This window comes from Mycteria americana, chromosome 17 (genome assembly GCF_035582795.1).
Source record: "Mycteria americana isolate JAX WOST 10 ecotype Jacksonville Zoo and Gardens chromosome 17, USCA_MyAme_1.0, whole genome shotgun sequence".
NCBI classification, from domain to species: Eukaryota; Metazoa; Chordata; class Aves; order Ciconiiformes; family Ciconiidae; genus Mycteria; species Mycteria americana.
In genome coordinates this window covers 3700149-3715588 of record NC_134381.1, presented here as the reverse complement: position 1 = coordinate 3715588, position 15440 = coordinate 3700149, and the positions used below count along the sequence as shown (strand labels likewise).

General features: G+C 43.6%; 1 protein-coding gene across 1 annotated transcript in view; it reads right to left on the bottom strand.

Annotated features, from left to right (window-relative positions):
• Positions 1–15440, bottom strand: part of CACNA1B (calcium voltage-gated channel subunit alpha1 B) — a 298439-nt gene that overhangs the window by 77627 nt on the left and 205372 nt on the right. The window contains exons 20-21 of the mRNA XM_075519947.1: positions 1883–2698; positions 451–665 (exon numbers count right to left, since the gene is read on the bottom strand). Of these exons, the coding sequence (XP_075376062.1) occupies positions 451–665; positions 1883–2698 (1031 nt within the window). The remainder of the gene's footprint in view (positions 1–450; positions 666–1882; positions 2699–15440) is intronic.

The following is a 15440-nucleotide window of genomic DNA, read 5'->3' as shown; positions in this document are numbered from 1 at the left end:
CTGATGGTGTAGCAGCTTGCAGCATGGCAGCAGAGGAAGGTGATAAAGCAGAGGACCTACTCCTGTGCTCACAACAAGGTCTTGACTGGTTTGCTGCAGAAGTTGCTTATTTTGCTGCACAGCTCTCAGTTCCTACATTTTGCTGGTTTTCTTGCTCCTTCATCTTTCTCTTACGCAAAGATACGTGGATGTGCTCCGAGTGAGCCATCTCCAGGGAACTTTACATGGTGTTTTCCAGAGCCACCAGGTGACCCAGGAACCCATTTCGGGTTCCTGCAGGCTGCATGAATTGTAGAGCCTATATCAACAACAAGGTCTCCTGTCCACCTATTGCAAGGATGCTGGTGGCTAGGAGAGCCCCCATCACCCAGTGTGTGCTGCTAGCTCCTTGGAAAGTTAGCTCTTTTCTGGCAATTTCATAGCGAAAAGCAGGGGGACAAAGGCACTCACTTGGTATGACAGTGGTTTCCCCCGGCGGGGCAGTGATAGTGACAGGGATGTTCACAGTGGTGGTTTTGTCCAGAGGTGGCTGAATCATCCGCGTCACGTTCTTCTGGTTATCAGCATCTTCCGGCTGCTCCGGCACTTTCTGCAGATAGGTGCTGGGAAGGGTGTGCACAGGGACACTCACACTTCCACTAGCCTCAATCTCACACTGATTCTCCCTAAGGCAGAAAAGCAGATTTTATTAAATATGGCCCAAGAAGAACATATGTACCCTGATGCTGCACCTCCTGCTAGGTTTCATAGACTGTTTTGTTCATGGAAGTCCTTTGCAGAAAAGTCACAGACTGCAGGACAACTTACTGATAGCACAGTATGTGACCTTTTCCTCCGAGACCTTCAGAACCAACATCCAAGTACAACATTAAAAGGAACTATTCCACTGAACGTAACTTTATTCAATTTAATGAGACTCGGAACTGAGGTTCATAAGCAAGGACCACATGGCACTTGCATGTAACAGTGACATTAGCTTTCCAGCATTAGCTGGTTTCTGAATGAAGTCTGACATTCTGCTTCTTAATGTTCTCCAGAGGCCTTATTTAAATTTGGTGATTCTCTTTTCCAGTCCTAAACCACTCTGTAATGTTGCTGTAAGTGGCTAAATAGTTTCTGCATTCCTCTGCAGCAGTGGCTATATTTCAGTGAGGAGGAAAGTGAGCCTGTGCACGTGATCAAACTAAACAGTATGCAAAGTGTTTTGAAATCCATCTGAAAGGAAGATAATATAGACAGGAAAATTATCTCAGTGCCACTCACAGCTCTCCACGGTGACATGAACTCTATTCTAAAGAATCCCAGTGAAATTTCTTTTCCATCAGACTAATAAAGCTGAAAAGGCAATCTATCCTTCTTTATTAACTACTCTAAATGCTTCACGAGTACTATTTTTCTCACTTGACTTACATGAGAATTAAACCAAATGGGGTACATCATTGTTCTTAATGGAAGAAGCCACGTGCTGTAACAACTGGTGATGGAGCTGACAGGCTCATCATAAAAAAAAAGAAAACCAAAGGGCTACAAGCAAGACTGGATGCCATTTAAAAATATGTCCCTCAGAAACAGAGGCTGTGAAATTCTCTGCTCCATTTTATGTCCTAGAGGGTCTGTTGGTATTTACATCAAGGATATTTCTTTCCTTAAAACTGAGCTATTCTATGGGCCATTGTGGACCAAAACAATCTTTGGTAGCCTCTGTCATTACTGATTTATGCAAAACGGAACTGCAGGTTATGGTGGTAGCTGGTGTGAGTGCAAGAAGAACAGTAGGGGATGCCATAAGGAGGGGAACAAGTAATTTCCTGAAACGTGTCCGGGGACTCGTGCCCCCCTGAGCTGTCCCAGGGACGAGTCCAGCCACGCAGCACTCACTCACTTGGGCTGATGATTCCGGTGCTCCTTCTCGCCAGCCTCCCCCTCCTTCTCCCCGTTCTCCTTCTCCACTGAATCGTACGTCGACAGTGCCCTGTTCCTGAACCTGTGCCGTCTGTGAGGCTCTTCTCCATTCTCACCCTTGGGCTCTCCTTCCCGGTTCCCAGACCTCGACCCTCCTCGGTGTCGGGAACGCCGCTCACTCCTGGCCCCGTTGATCGTCCCGTTGCCTTCCTTGCCTTGCCGTTCGGCAGAGTGCCGGTGAGTCCGATGCCTACGGTGCTCCTTCTCAGCACCTTCTTCCACCGACCCTCGGCGATGGTGCCTCTTTCCCCCTTCCTGACTCCTGTTGCGATCAGTTTTCCCTTCCTTACTCCCCCCTTCCACTTCCTTGCTGCGGCTCCTGTGCTGCCTGTGCCGCTCCTCCTTACTGTTGGCGCCAGATTCCCCGTTCTCATCCTTGGTCACATCGCCCTTCTCCTGCTCTCCCAGTTTGTCCTTATCCCGATGCCGGTGGTGCTTTCGTGGAGCTTCTGCCCCATCAGTAGAGCTGACTTTGGTCTGCTCCACCTCCTGCACATCCACGGGGCTCAGCTTGCTGATGTTGTTCCTCCCTTCGCCCCTCGGCTCTACCACCAGCGGCCGATCCAAATGAGTCTTCATGTCTGGCCTGATGTGAAGGGTGGTAGCGTAACGCACCCGCTCCTCTGGATCCAGCTCGTTGTACAACGCCTCGCAGCTGGCTCGGAAATTGTGCATCCGGATCTGGCTGGTCCTCTGCTCCCAAACGGACTTGGATTTGGAGGAGTTCTGCTGCTTGCTAAGGAGGGGAGGAAGGTGAAAAGTTAGTATCCAACTTTGCACCAATTCCCTAAAAAGCAACCAAAAAAAAAAGGAGGAGGGAAATTTTCAGCTGAGATGGGGGATTAGGGGGTTGAGCCAAAGAAATTATAGGAATGGAGAGAGAATGGCTGGCAGATAACATGAGCAGGGAAAGCCAGCAGGTTCATTAGTGTTAGTTTGCCCCCACACGCGTTAGGCACTATGAAACAAGCCCTCTGGAAAGTAGTTATCTTGATTTCTAAAGCATGGCCACCACCCTTGGAAGCCTCAGGTATAGCCTGAAGGGTTAAAATCTCTGCGCACAAAAATCGTATAGCACAGCTAGAGCTTTTAAACAGTCTACAAAGCTTCCCCGCAATTAAGAGCACCTTTCTCCCCACCTGGAAACATCTGGATGAGCAAATTAGCGGTGAGCAAGAGAAGTTAGATTGGCAGGAGGAGCGAGTGGAAATGAAATCTGCCCCTGAGGATCCTTTTGGAAATCTGCCCCTGAGGGCCCTGCCACCAGCCCCTTCCCCTTACAGCCAGCCAGAGGGGTCACTTTCCAGGCTGCACTGCCCTGTCGGCTAATGGGACAGGAGAGCTGTTGCTCTAAACCCGTGGCATCCTTCTGAGGTGAGGATGGACCATCCAGCCCAAGCAGCACCGGAGTCTGGAAAAGTACAAGGAAGAAAGGAAAACTGTTCTCTGTACCGTGAAAAGACCCCGGAGACGAGGAGAGTCACACGTAGATGCAGATGTGATGAAAGAGCCTTTATCCCCTGGAGAGACCTGCTCTTTTCTGTCTCTATCATCTATTATGATGAGGATACCTCCACTGCCTTAATGCTTTGATTTTTCAGCACAGTGCTTGGTTTCTGACCACCACATGCAATAGGTCACCTACCTAGCCAATGAAGGAAGGGACGGCTTTTTTTCTTTCCTCCTAAGGACTGCAAGTCAAGTTATGCTTTTGCATAAAATCAAAGTAAACCCACTGGCTTCCAGGGTGGAGTTCTGGATTTAGGCTGGTGGAGGATCAGCACCCATTGTCTTCCTTAATGAAACGTCTTCTAACAAAGAGAGGAAAATCATTTTCCTTCCACCAGCCTGCTCAGATGTCTCCATTTGCCACACATTAGGCTGACCTCTGCAGCTGGAGGGGCTGCGTGGGGCTCACCGACCTCCCGCACTTAACGCAGAGCCCACAAGAGAGGTAGACGCATTTTCCTTACGTACTTTCTGGGCTCCCCTGACAATAGAAGGAAGTGGCTTTTGCGTGTGTATGTGCTGATTGGGACGGTCAGGGTCTGTCTCTGTGCACAGACCCTGGGGGAGGCAGCATTCAGACAGGCTCATGTAGCACAGTGGGAGCTGTCAGAAAGGCTTTGCATCTCGGAGCTCTGCTGGGGGATCGGTTCTTTAAGGAGGGTGCTGCTGCCTGGTTCTGCTAAAGAGGCAAAAAACCTACTTAAATGCTCACTGCAGATGGGATGAGGGCACCCAGGCAGATGTGAAGGAATCCGATTTAATCCAGAAATCAGAGTGAGCAGAGCTAATCACCAAAACTAAAAATCTACATCCCCCGTTCTCAAGAGGCACATTCTGGACTAATTTTCCAGCAGCTGAGTGCCCCATTTGCACCGCAACAGAGGAACGGGTGACAAAAATCACAGTTCTAAACGTAAATGATACCAGAAGGTAGTGGGGACATAGCTTAGAGCCCCACTCACCAAAAATCCCACATCAAAGGGAGAGCAAGCTCCTCATTAGGGAGAGCACCCCCCAAGCTGTCCTAGCGATCCCTGGCACAAGCATGAACAGCCTCATCACAGCAGGCAATAACTTGCCATTTCTTTTTGGTTCAACATTACCAAAATTTGAAATGCTATCATAGAAGGAATTAATGAGTAACATGCAAAGCCTCTGACTGTGCAGACCTGCTGCCCCGTACAAGGATTTCCCATGAGAAGCCACATGCTCTGCATTTGCAGCTCTCCACAGTCAGCAGAGATAGGCACAGAGAGACGGAGCTGCCTGGGACGGGTGTCCCGGATGGATGGGGTGCCTTGCGCTGCAGGGCTCCAGATCTAGCTCTGCTAAACCAAACTGGCCTACAAAAATGAACCTCGTCTTTAGCACACAGGCTTAGGGAAACAAGACAGCTTGGGGATGTGTACGTGCATGTCTGAGCTCCCAGGGTGCTGCCTCGGTGCAGGGCACCAAATGCATTTGTTCTTAGGGGACATTTCTCACTTCATAATGAAAGTCCTCGGGGTGGGGACCAGCTTCTGTTTTGTGCCTTGAACAGCCAGAGCAACCTGTCAACACTGAAGTGATAACTAGTAATAACAAATTAGAGTTGGGAAACTGCTCTTACGCTGACTGAAGCCTTCAATTTATTTACAAACCAAGAGCACAGAGAAGAGCACAACTGCCTACTCCCCATGCACCATCCTGTGCTCCATTTCCATGGGACAGGCACCACGCAGGGGCGGGACGCAAAGCCCCAGCCTCCCTGCAGAGACTCTCCAAAGTAAAATACACAATAAATCATCAGACAACTTTCACGGATGCAGCATCTCCATCAGTGCTTATGCTGAGCCCATCAAAACCAACATATAAAGAAAATCTCCTAGATCAGACTGGATGTGGTGAGGAGAGAGGTTGAGGATGCAGAGCTGGTACTCATCACACAGTGCAGAGGAGACACTCAGAACCTGCTAGCTCTGACACAAGATGCTTCACTTCAGGAGGGGTTTTTTAGTTGTGTTTCAGTTACACCAAGAACATAAATCAGTCTTTAAATTATCTCTGAGGTGCTAAAGCTTCCCCTGTACTTCACTCATGGCTAACTGAAAGGTGCTGCCAGATACATACACCACTGAGAACCTGAAGAAACCAAGTAATGCACATATTAACTAAGCCTCTTTTGCTAAAATCACTTCCTTAAAACAGACACTGACATTACAGACTCGAATTTCTCAGCATCTAGAAATGAGATGCATCCTTAACGTTGACATAAGTAGCAGAGGTGATTGCCAAAAGACTACGACACACAGCCACCCACTGGCTTTGGTTACTGACAAGTCAAAGAGCAGGAGGCTCAGAAGTAATGACTGCATCCTTTCTTCTATCTACATGAAAAGACGCACCAAAAAAAAAAAAAAAATCCGAAAATATACGAAGCACAGTAAAAACACAATCAGGAAAACGTGACGCCTGCCTGCAAGCTCATTATCGTATTCAAACCAGTCAAGAACATCGGGAGCAAGTGACAGTGCCCGTGAAGTCTGTTGTAGGAAGTGGAAGTAAAGCAACTGAGCAGGCTGGTCCCTCTGGGGACAGTGTTTAGGGTTTTCAGAGCCTAAGCGGCAGCAACTGGAGGGAATGTGTCATCTGCTTGTCCAACTAAATCTATCTGACTCTCACTTTCTACAAGTTCCCACAGCAACTGAACACGGACATATGTGACAGCTTCTCCTCTCCTGTTGCTCTGCTGTACTTCTTTGCAGAGGAGAGCTTTTGAACTTACTTATGACACGACAGGAATGTCACCTTAAAGCAAAACACCGTTTCATTACAACTGCCTGCCTATGAGGATAAGGTGCGTATGCACACAACACAAAGAGATGCAGAAGAGATGGAAAAACATAGGGCAAAATAATTTCCTCTGCTTCCTCCAGCGTTTGGTCCAGTTAATTATTGAGGGCTGCATGAATTGGGGCAGACACAAACAATCTACAGTACAAGCATGATATGCTGCAGCATAGCATGACTTGTTCAAAGTCATAAAAAAAATGAACCTTTGTGATAACAAATATTTTTTCCACAAGAGAAAACTATCTATTTATGAAGCCAACTCCTTATCTGAAATCCTGTTCACTGTTTGCTTCTTAACATCCTTCTGAATCCATTAAGAACATTGCAATAATCACTTCTGATTTACAGACATAGTACAAAGATTAATGTTAATTCACTTCCTTTACAATTGCTTCCCATCCCTGTTTTCTGTCTACAGAATATTTTAAACTCTGAAGGGTACTGGCAATATACTCAGTTTTCAGGTCCTCTAGGCTTGAAATGTTGTAGTAGATAACTACTGCTAATATGCTTCTCTGAGTGGCTCCACTGGTTTTGCTTGGATTAAGAAGCCAGCAATCAAACAACTCCTGCCTGTGGCTAGGAAGAAAACCATGCAATTCACGTAGAATCAAATACAATTCATATTAATGAATCAGTGACTAATATTGGTATAAATAAAAAATGCAACCAGTCACTGTGTAGATTGTTCAAGAAAGGAAAGTGTATTTTTAGTCGTATTCTAATCTTAGGGTATTCCTTAATGATTAAAGATTTTGTTATCATAACCTTTTAAAACACTGCTTCAGTTAATGGCACTTTGCTTCCCAGAACTACTGGTTTAATCAGTTACATAAATGCAATCCTTAAAATTTTGCTTTAGTAAATAATGAATGAAAGCTGACTATGAACATAACAATTTGATGTTAAAAATACCTACATATTAGATTGTGGGTTTGAAAGAATATGTTCTGATTACAGATGAAAGGGAATTTCTTGTTAAAATACAGTTTCAACAAAAAATGCAATGCAAAAAACCTTTCCACTAAAATAATATTTTCTCTTCATAAACTTGGAGAAGCTCTCTCCACATTGCAATTTTCCACTTGGAAAATACAATGAAGCATTTTAGTTTGGGGTAGGCATGCACAAAGCAGAATGTTTTATCTCTGTTTGGTTTGATAAAACAATTTTCTTTCATATGAACTCACCACTAGTGTTTAAATTTGCTTTGCCAGTGACCCTGGGAGTTGCCACTTGGGTGCTTTAGCACTTTTTCTTCTTTATGAGCTACATCTCCCACCTGAGCTCTCCCAGGAGATGCACTGTGCTCTCCCACCGAGCTGGTGCAACAGTGTGCATCACAGAAATGCCATTACCAAGGACCCTTGCAGAAAATGCTGCCCAGTCTCTTCCAATATTATTCTTGAATTTGATTTTATTTTTATATATTAGAATTTTTGATATTGCAGTTTCTCAGAAAGAAAACATTTTCTTTCGTAGTATTTCTCCTAATGTCTATTAGCTAGAAACTTTAAATTTTGCATGTGGTCTAAACCTAATATAATACTGGCCATATATCAATCCTTACGTTCAGAAACTTGCTACTGAAATTTGAAATGCCTTTCAAACTATCATAGATGCCAACTTCTTAGATTGAGAAAGTTCACTAAATGCCACATTTTGCATTAAGTACGTATTGTCATCCTCACATTGAATTTCCACTCCCTTTACCTGCTCTTTTAGAGAATTCGGAGAACTGCGGATACAGGATACTCGGAGAACTGCGGACACAGGTAATTGGTCTCAGCAGGAGGAGGAAGCTGAGATGCCAGAGGGGGACAGAGCTGAGCACCACCGCAGGTCTTTTGGGAGTCGCTGAGCACATGGGCATGCATAGCTCACAGCTGCAAGCCCTTCAGCTGGTGCCTTTGGCCACTGTAGAGCCAGAAAGTTTCCAAGGCGTGTATCAGAACAAAAGTTAGGAAAGCTCTAGCGTTTAGTTACCACTCCCATGAGGTGTCCATGGCCACTTAAGAGCAGTAGAAATCATTATATGCTGCTGCTTGGAGTTTGAAGACAGCTGCGTCACTTGTTTTTGTACAGCTCTGAAGTGATGCAAAGTTCATCCAAGCCAAAGCTTCCTGGTGTTAACGTAGCAAAAGTTTTACTGCTTTCAGCTTGAGTTTTTTCACAAGAAGAACAGAATGATTTTGCTCAACCATAACTCACCATCCTGCGTGCTGCTCCCTATTGCTCTAATAAGAAGAATTTTCTAATTGTTTTCGGTAAAAGTACATCACATACTAATCCCAGAAGTATAAATATGAAGCTTAGCTTTATGCACATTCTGATCTTAAGAAAATGCCAGAAAATATTTATTCTGTCTCAAGTTATATTGCTATCATTAGGCACAAGATCCCTTTTCAGACCTCAAGATTTGTTTGGTATTTCAGGTGTGAATTGTGATCAACTAATTGCATACTCAGTAATAAATAACAGGGTGAGAGAGTTAAAAGTAAAATAAAAAAAAAGAAAGTTAAAAGCCACATAGCTATGGCCTGATTTAACAAAAAACTCTGAGGTTAAATATGTGCAACCATTAAGTTCTCCTAAAATCCAGGCAAATTACTTTTACTTTAAATTATATTTTTCCTCTGAAGTGTTCATGGCACACTCTCCAGAAGACATTCTGGCAGTTACACTGCAACGGCCCAGACCAGACTCTGTTACGGCCAAAGTCCCACCGTGAGCTCCAGGCTTTTGATAAAAACCAAGACAAAACACATCAGGGAATGAAGTCACAGCCCCCTTTTTTGCACTATGAGGATGGAAATAAAGCAGATGGCCCAGACAGTGAATATACAAAAGCAAACGATAAAGATCAAGAACAATTTGGGTTCTTGGATGGCAAATGACAAATTCATTCTGGTCAGAGATATTTAAGCTTTTTCATTTCCCTCTGCACGCTATCAGCTTGTCTACAGCTGGATGGGTGCAGCAGAGACATACTGTGATGGTTGGGGTGGGAAAGAGCAGCTCAAAGAAAACCAAGTTTTGTTCTGGGAAAAAAACCCAAAACAAAACACAAAAATATCTGTGGCAAATGCAGGTATTCAGCACTTATGGAAAAAAAATCCCCAGCTTGTGAAACACTGGCTTTTGCTTTATTTACCATTCTAGAAAATGCCTTAAGAACATGTCATTTTTCATGTCCAAGCAATGACTGACACCTCTGGATCCTATTAGAAATAAACAATAAACAATAGCTATACGAAGAAAACCTCAAGTTACCAAACGCATCGTTTGGGATTTCATCAGCCATGGCAATATAAGGATTCATGTGAAAATTCAACATCCCATAACTCTTAAATACATACTATTGGAAAAATACAACATCATTATTCACTTAGCTGTGTGTCATCACCTATGTACATATAAATTAGTTGGCAACTTCAGTATGTATTTTAGATAAATGTTGATCTGCTTAAAGAAATATCTTAAAGAAATATCTGTATTTAACTACCTCTCCTCAGTGAATTAAAAATGGATTTCATACTGCTTGCATTGCTTGTATCATAAATTTGTTATAGCATCAAAGCCTGGAATTAGCACAAGAAAATGACTCACCTTGATTTTTTTTTTATTACTTTTAAAATTTATTTTTAAGAAACTAGCTCCAGTATTTTGTCCTTATTTTCTTACCAATTTAGAAATTTTTTTAGAAAAATAATCAGAGATAGAATATGGGGAAAAAACCAACCCTCTGTATCTCAAAAGATTTTTGAATAAGTTTTGTTCTTTCAGAACAGATGACCATGGTTTTGCAGATCCTGGTTCTTACTGATATTAAAGGCACATGGTATTTTATGCTGTTTGAGCAACCTAAGGGAGAAAAAGGAACAGGGATTTTTTTGCATCTTTTAAAAGCTCTTTTAGATTAGTAGATTACTGTTCAACTTTCATCTGTGCACAAAAATTAGACCACTTATCTTTCAGTATAATTACAGCAATAGCACTCTCTGTGGGTAGAAACAGAGAGATATAAAGGCATCCTGAACCTATAGTAATATTCATGCAGGGAACAGGAGTCCATGGCACCTGCATGTTCCTGAGAGGAGTTGTTCCCGTTTATCTATTTGAATTTAAAATAAAAAACACATTTCTAATGGTGACATTTACACTGAGTAAATGAGACCTTCAGATGTCTGTACACTTCAGGGGGGCTTTACTGATGTTCTGTGATGGCTGCTACTTTTATATATTGCACCCTGTTATGAGGTCTAGTCATTTATTTAATCAAAACACAGGATTTTGCTGGGGAAATGCTCTTTAGATACCCACAGAGAAGAAAATGCACACTCAGCTCATCTGTCAAAACCAGGCTTGGTTTGCATAGGAAATTACAAATTATTGCCCAGACTGTGCATAGAAATGTTAAAGAGGATGAGAATCCTCAGTTACAGCTTTTTGCAGTAAAAATTTATTCTGTTCAGAGAACAGATGTGAGTCATATCAGCAAAAGAAGCCTCTATTATACGGTCTCTATTGCTGGTGGGGATTTAGCAGCACACCTCAACGGCAAATGCCTCCGAATGTGGGCAAATCCTTCTTCCAAAGGGGTTGTAGTACCTGCAATTTGATTTCATCTTTCTAAAAGGCAGTTCTGTCCCTGGAAGTTTGGAAAAGGGGCTAGATTCTTCTTTCTTTCAGGCTTTATTCCTAACCATGCAAACATTGCCTCAGACCGGTTTGGTGCAACTTCTACTGGAGTGAATTCAAGTATTGGGGAGAAGGCAGCTCGGCAGCACCTCTCCTCCATCACCACCTTTAACCATGCCCTCCCTCCTGCCAGGGGTACGGCAGGGTGGGAGACACCCAAAGGGCAGCAGACCTCTCTCCACACCTTTCCGCCTGTCAAGACTCCCGGCAGCCAGGAAATCCATTGGAAGAAATGAAGCAAAAGCTGCCTCAGTCTAGTCTGCTCCCCTAATTTTCACTGTCCCAACACCATGAGATCTCAGACCTTAGCACAGATATGTCACACCTACTTTTGCAGTCGCAAAAGTTCAGTCATGGTCACAGAAGCTAAAGTCACACATCGTATCAACATATTTTTAATACAAACATGCCTGAAATCCACCAGTGGACAAGGACCCCCAAAACACCCAGGGAAAAAGGAAGATGTCAGGAAGCTGGTGGAAAATCTCCTTTGCTTCACCGTGCCTTTGGTACCTGCTATGGTGCATGTAAGGACAAACCCACGTGTGTTTGAATTGCACTTACTTGTCTCTCCAAAAGCATTAAAGAAGAAAGTTAACGTCAAACGGTAAAAGTATAACCCAAAGCAACGACACTAAGATGGGTTGATGAGAAGCTGATGATGAGTTTTGTTGTATTAGTCGACAGGGAACAATGGTATTTTCTACAAACCTGCGTCGGTGTCAAAGCGCACCCGTGATTCACAGCAAAGCCAGCAAGATTTGTTTGTTAGGAAGTGCGTGGAGTGAATGGAAAGTCTACCACTGTGTTTGCTCAACCACGGGTACATAGGAGCTTGCCGAGTGCCTCATTTTTACAATATCTGTAGCTTTAAGCTCCAGCTCGAGAAGGTCAGAGCGCGCAGGCATAACCAGTGCTCTCATGAGTGTGAGTTTCTCATGGATGTTTATGCTGAGTTTTCCAATTTGGTCTCACTTGCGCCCCGTTTCCAGAAGTTTCTTGTAAAGTCCTCCTCCAGCTTTCATTTAAAGAGTGCACTCATGGTGGGCCCTTGTTCTCCTATTGAACCATAAGTGCAAACACTGGTGGAACATCAAAGCCATCAGCCCAGGACATAATAAACACAGAGAACAAAAATACAAGTAAGAACAAGACGAACCATCAAATGAGGGCAGAGGGGAGAAGAGGGAAAATAGTTAAGGAAGGAACAAAGGAAAATAATTAAGGGGATTGGAGAAAAATGAAGGAAGGAAGGGGGGGAAAAATCACAGTCATTGTGCAAAACACTACAGAGTTGCTCACGATCAAATCACAAGCGTTATATGGCAATGTCGCACACCTTCCAGTCCTTCCACCGTATGTTGGTCTGGAGGCTTTCCACAATGATGGGAATGATTTTTGGAAAAAAACAAGGGGGGAGCGAAGGCATCAGGAGAAGGGGAAAGAGCGAGGTTTATAAATATAGAGAGATATATCATAAATCCATTTACTGAATATTGTAACAGAGAGCAACTCACGGTGAATTTACGCTGGAGACTGACGAGCTGCGAGATACAGTACCTCGAGTTTGCTTTACAAAACTGCACATGCAAAAACAAAACAAACAAAGAAAACAAAAAGTGAGAAAAGAAAAAAAAAAACAAACAAACAAAAAACAAGAGAAGAGAAACCATAAAAGACATTGGGAGGAGACTCATACAGGCTGTGTCCTATTGAATGCAGACTGCAGCGTGCATCTTGGTAGGAGACCAGGCAAGCTTCAGAAAGTGTGGAAGCCACAGACACACCACCTTCTAGTTAACAGGGAAACAACCAAAGAATCAAAATGAACCAAAAGGGAAAAAAATTAAAAGGTGAATCAAAAGCCACATGATGATATTAGGACTTTATGCCTCCATATGCTATACTCACACAATGAAAGTCCTCTGCAGAAGTCATCTTTAGGACCTCAGGGCAGAGGTCTTTGTAGAAACAGGTGGTGATTGCTTTTACAGCTGTGCTGCAAATAATTATTTCCAAGTGGGAGCAGGATGCTAATTCCCACTCTGGCCCTGTGACATGAGGGAGAAGCCTTAGCACAGAGAAGAGCACGTGCTGGAGGGAGGACCCTAGGCCACATCCAGAGAACCAAAATCCACCTGAGCCCCAGCAGCTGGTGCCAGGCTGCTTGTGCTCAGTCCCTGCCTCAGATTTGCTCTTCAGAGGCACCTACCTCTCTCCTCTGACAGGCACAGGGATGTGCCTGAGCTCAGATCATCTGAATACGGCTCACCGTGTCTAAAAACCATAGGTCTGCTGCAGCTTAGGCAGGGGATTACAAGTTATTGAAAAGAGCTTGTTTCAGTTCACAAGTAATTTTGTAGATTCTCGTCCATCCAGTGTTTGTATAAACACCGTTATACATGGGGGTTCTAAATACGGAAATCGCTGAATTACACTGAAAAAGAGTTTATTCTTCCTTTGGCAGGGAATCTACAGAAAAACTGGATTCTAAATATCTTGACAGATCTTGGCTTGAGGCACTAATTTTTTCATAGTTATCAACAGTAATTTTTATAAGTCTACATCATCCAAAGAACCCTCCCCAAGACTGAAAATAAAATCCCTTCACCTCCTGAATTTGCCTTTTCAGTTGCAGCCTTTTTTCTCCTGCTTCCATAAGAGTTTTAATCTGTTAACAATCAGTACTAGCAAGCTAGAAGGTCCAGTTAAAATCTAATGTTCTTTGGATATTATATAAGTGGAGTTTTAAATATACATTTACGTAAAATTAATGGATTATTCTGAACAGAAATGTTGGCCCAGGTAAAGTATATAACACAATGATCCAGAGGTCAAGCAACCTGGAATGAATATAAGAGAAATTATGAAAGGCATCGTAAAAGTTTTGCTTGGAGCAAATAAGCTGCTGAACAGTCAGGTAAAGTATTTTGCCTAAACTTCAGTATTTCTACATTTGTACGGTGCCAAATGAAATGGGAGCAAGAGTCAAAGTGGGGTTGGCATGCCCTGCTTGTTTGCCAGGAAAATTATTGCTTCCAGGTTTCTCAAGCTTGGGATCCCTTTACTCTTTGGCTGGATGCTGAACCCCCAGGATGTCAACTAAAACCTGCAGAGAACAAACCCTTGACTGCACAAATGCCTCAAGTGTAGGTAAGAAATTTCTTGGGCAAAACAAGTTGTGATGGAGAAGAATATACTGGGCTGCCCTAATTTACCTGAGAGTCAGCATTCATTGTGCAATGAATCATTGTGCAATACCTGTGGAAATGTTGTTTTTAATTGCTGAAAGCAGATCTCAACATCCCTCGGCAGGAGGCTTGAACGAACCTTTGCGTTTATCCCTGCCTTCTTTGGTGCAGTGCAGGACAGAGGCCATGCTCTGATCCTGCCAAGTATCCTTGTAACTTGGCCAGCCAACGTTATGCAAGTCCTGCAGCACTCCAGGTTCACTTTTCTGCTCCCATTGCTGGAGTCTGCTTTTTTGAAACCATAAATTTGACTAAATTTGTGCTGGAGCTGCAGGATGTAAAGCCACGAAGCAAAGACAGCCTCCTTTTCCAAATCAAAATGACAGAAGTACTTGAGCTTTACTCACTGCTACTTACCATCCGCGAGGGACAGAGTACAAGAGAGTGTCTTTAGGTGCAGCTGAGTCACCGTTACACCAACAGCAAGGGCAAAAAGGTAAGCTAATGGGAGGAATCACAGTACCTCACACATCAACACACTTCAGGGGAAAAAAGAAAGGGAAGAAATCACAAGCCAGCAAGAGAAAAAGAACACCTCTTCTAGTCTACACATCACCAACACATGACGTTTCATGGGCTGGGTTTTCAGGCACACTTCTTGCTGGGTCCTGTTGGGTGCGGGCAGCCCAACAGGGATTTGGAAACAGACCACAGTATTCCCAAGACAAAAGGAAAATATGGAGCCTCTGAGATGGAAAATGTCCTGGAGAAACAGAGCAACTTCCCCTCTTCATCCCCAGACCTGTACAAAAGGGACAGACACCTCCGAGAAGTCACTGTGAAATAACGTGCCACCTGTATTTGCTCTTGGCACTTTTCTAATGAGTAGTCAACTTGCTCACATTAACAGGCAGTATCCACCTGTGGGTGTGCAATTAAAATGTAAACTGCTTTGAACAACCATGTGAGGGACCAGCAGAAACCAGTCAGAGCCTGGAGAGAGGAAGAGGTCTTTAGAGGTTGGAAGGTTGTCCTGGGAAAGCACATGTAACTTTGAAAAACAGTAGTAGGCAATTCTGTAGACTGTGTTTAGGTCTGGTGCCCACGTTGCATGAACTGTCTCTGCCATTTTCTACAAAGTTTCATCTACAACATCTGGGAAGTTCTTCTCCCATCCAGAACTCACACCCTATGCTTAAATACCTTTCTATGCTTAAACACCTATACCTTTGCGTAAATAATTTC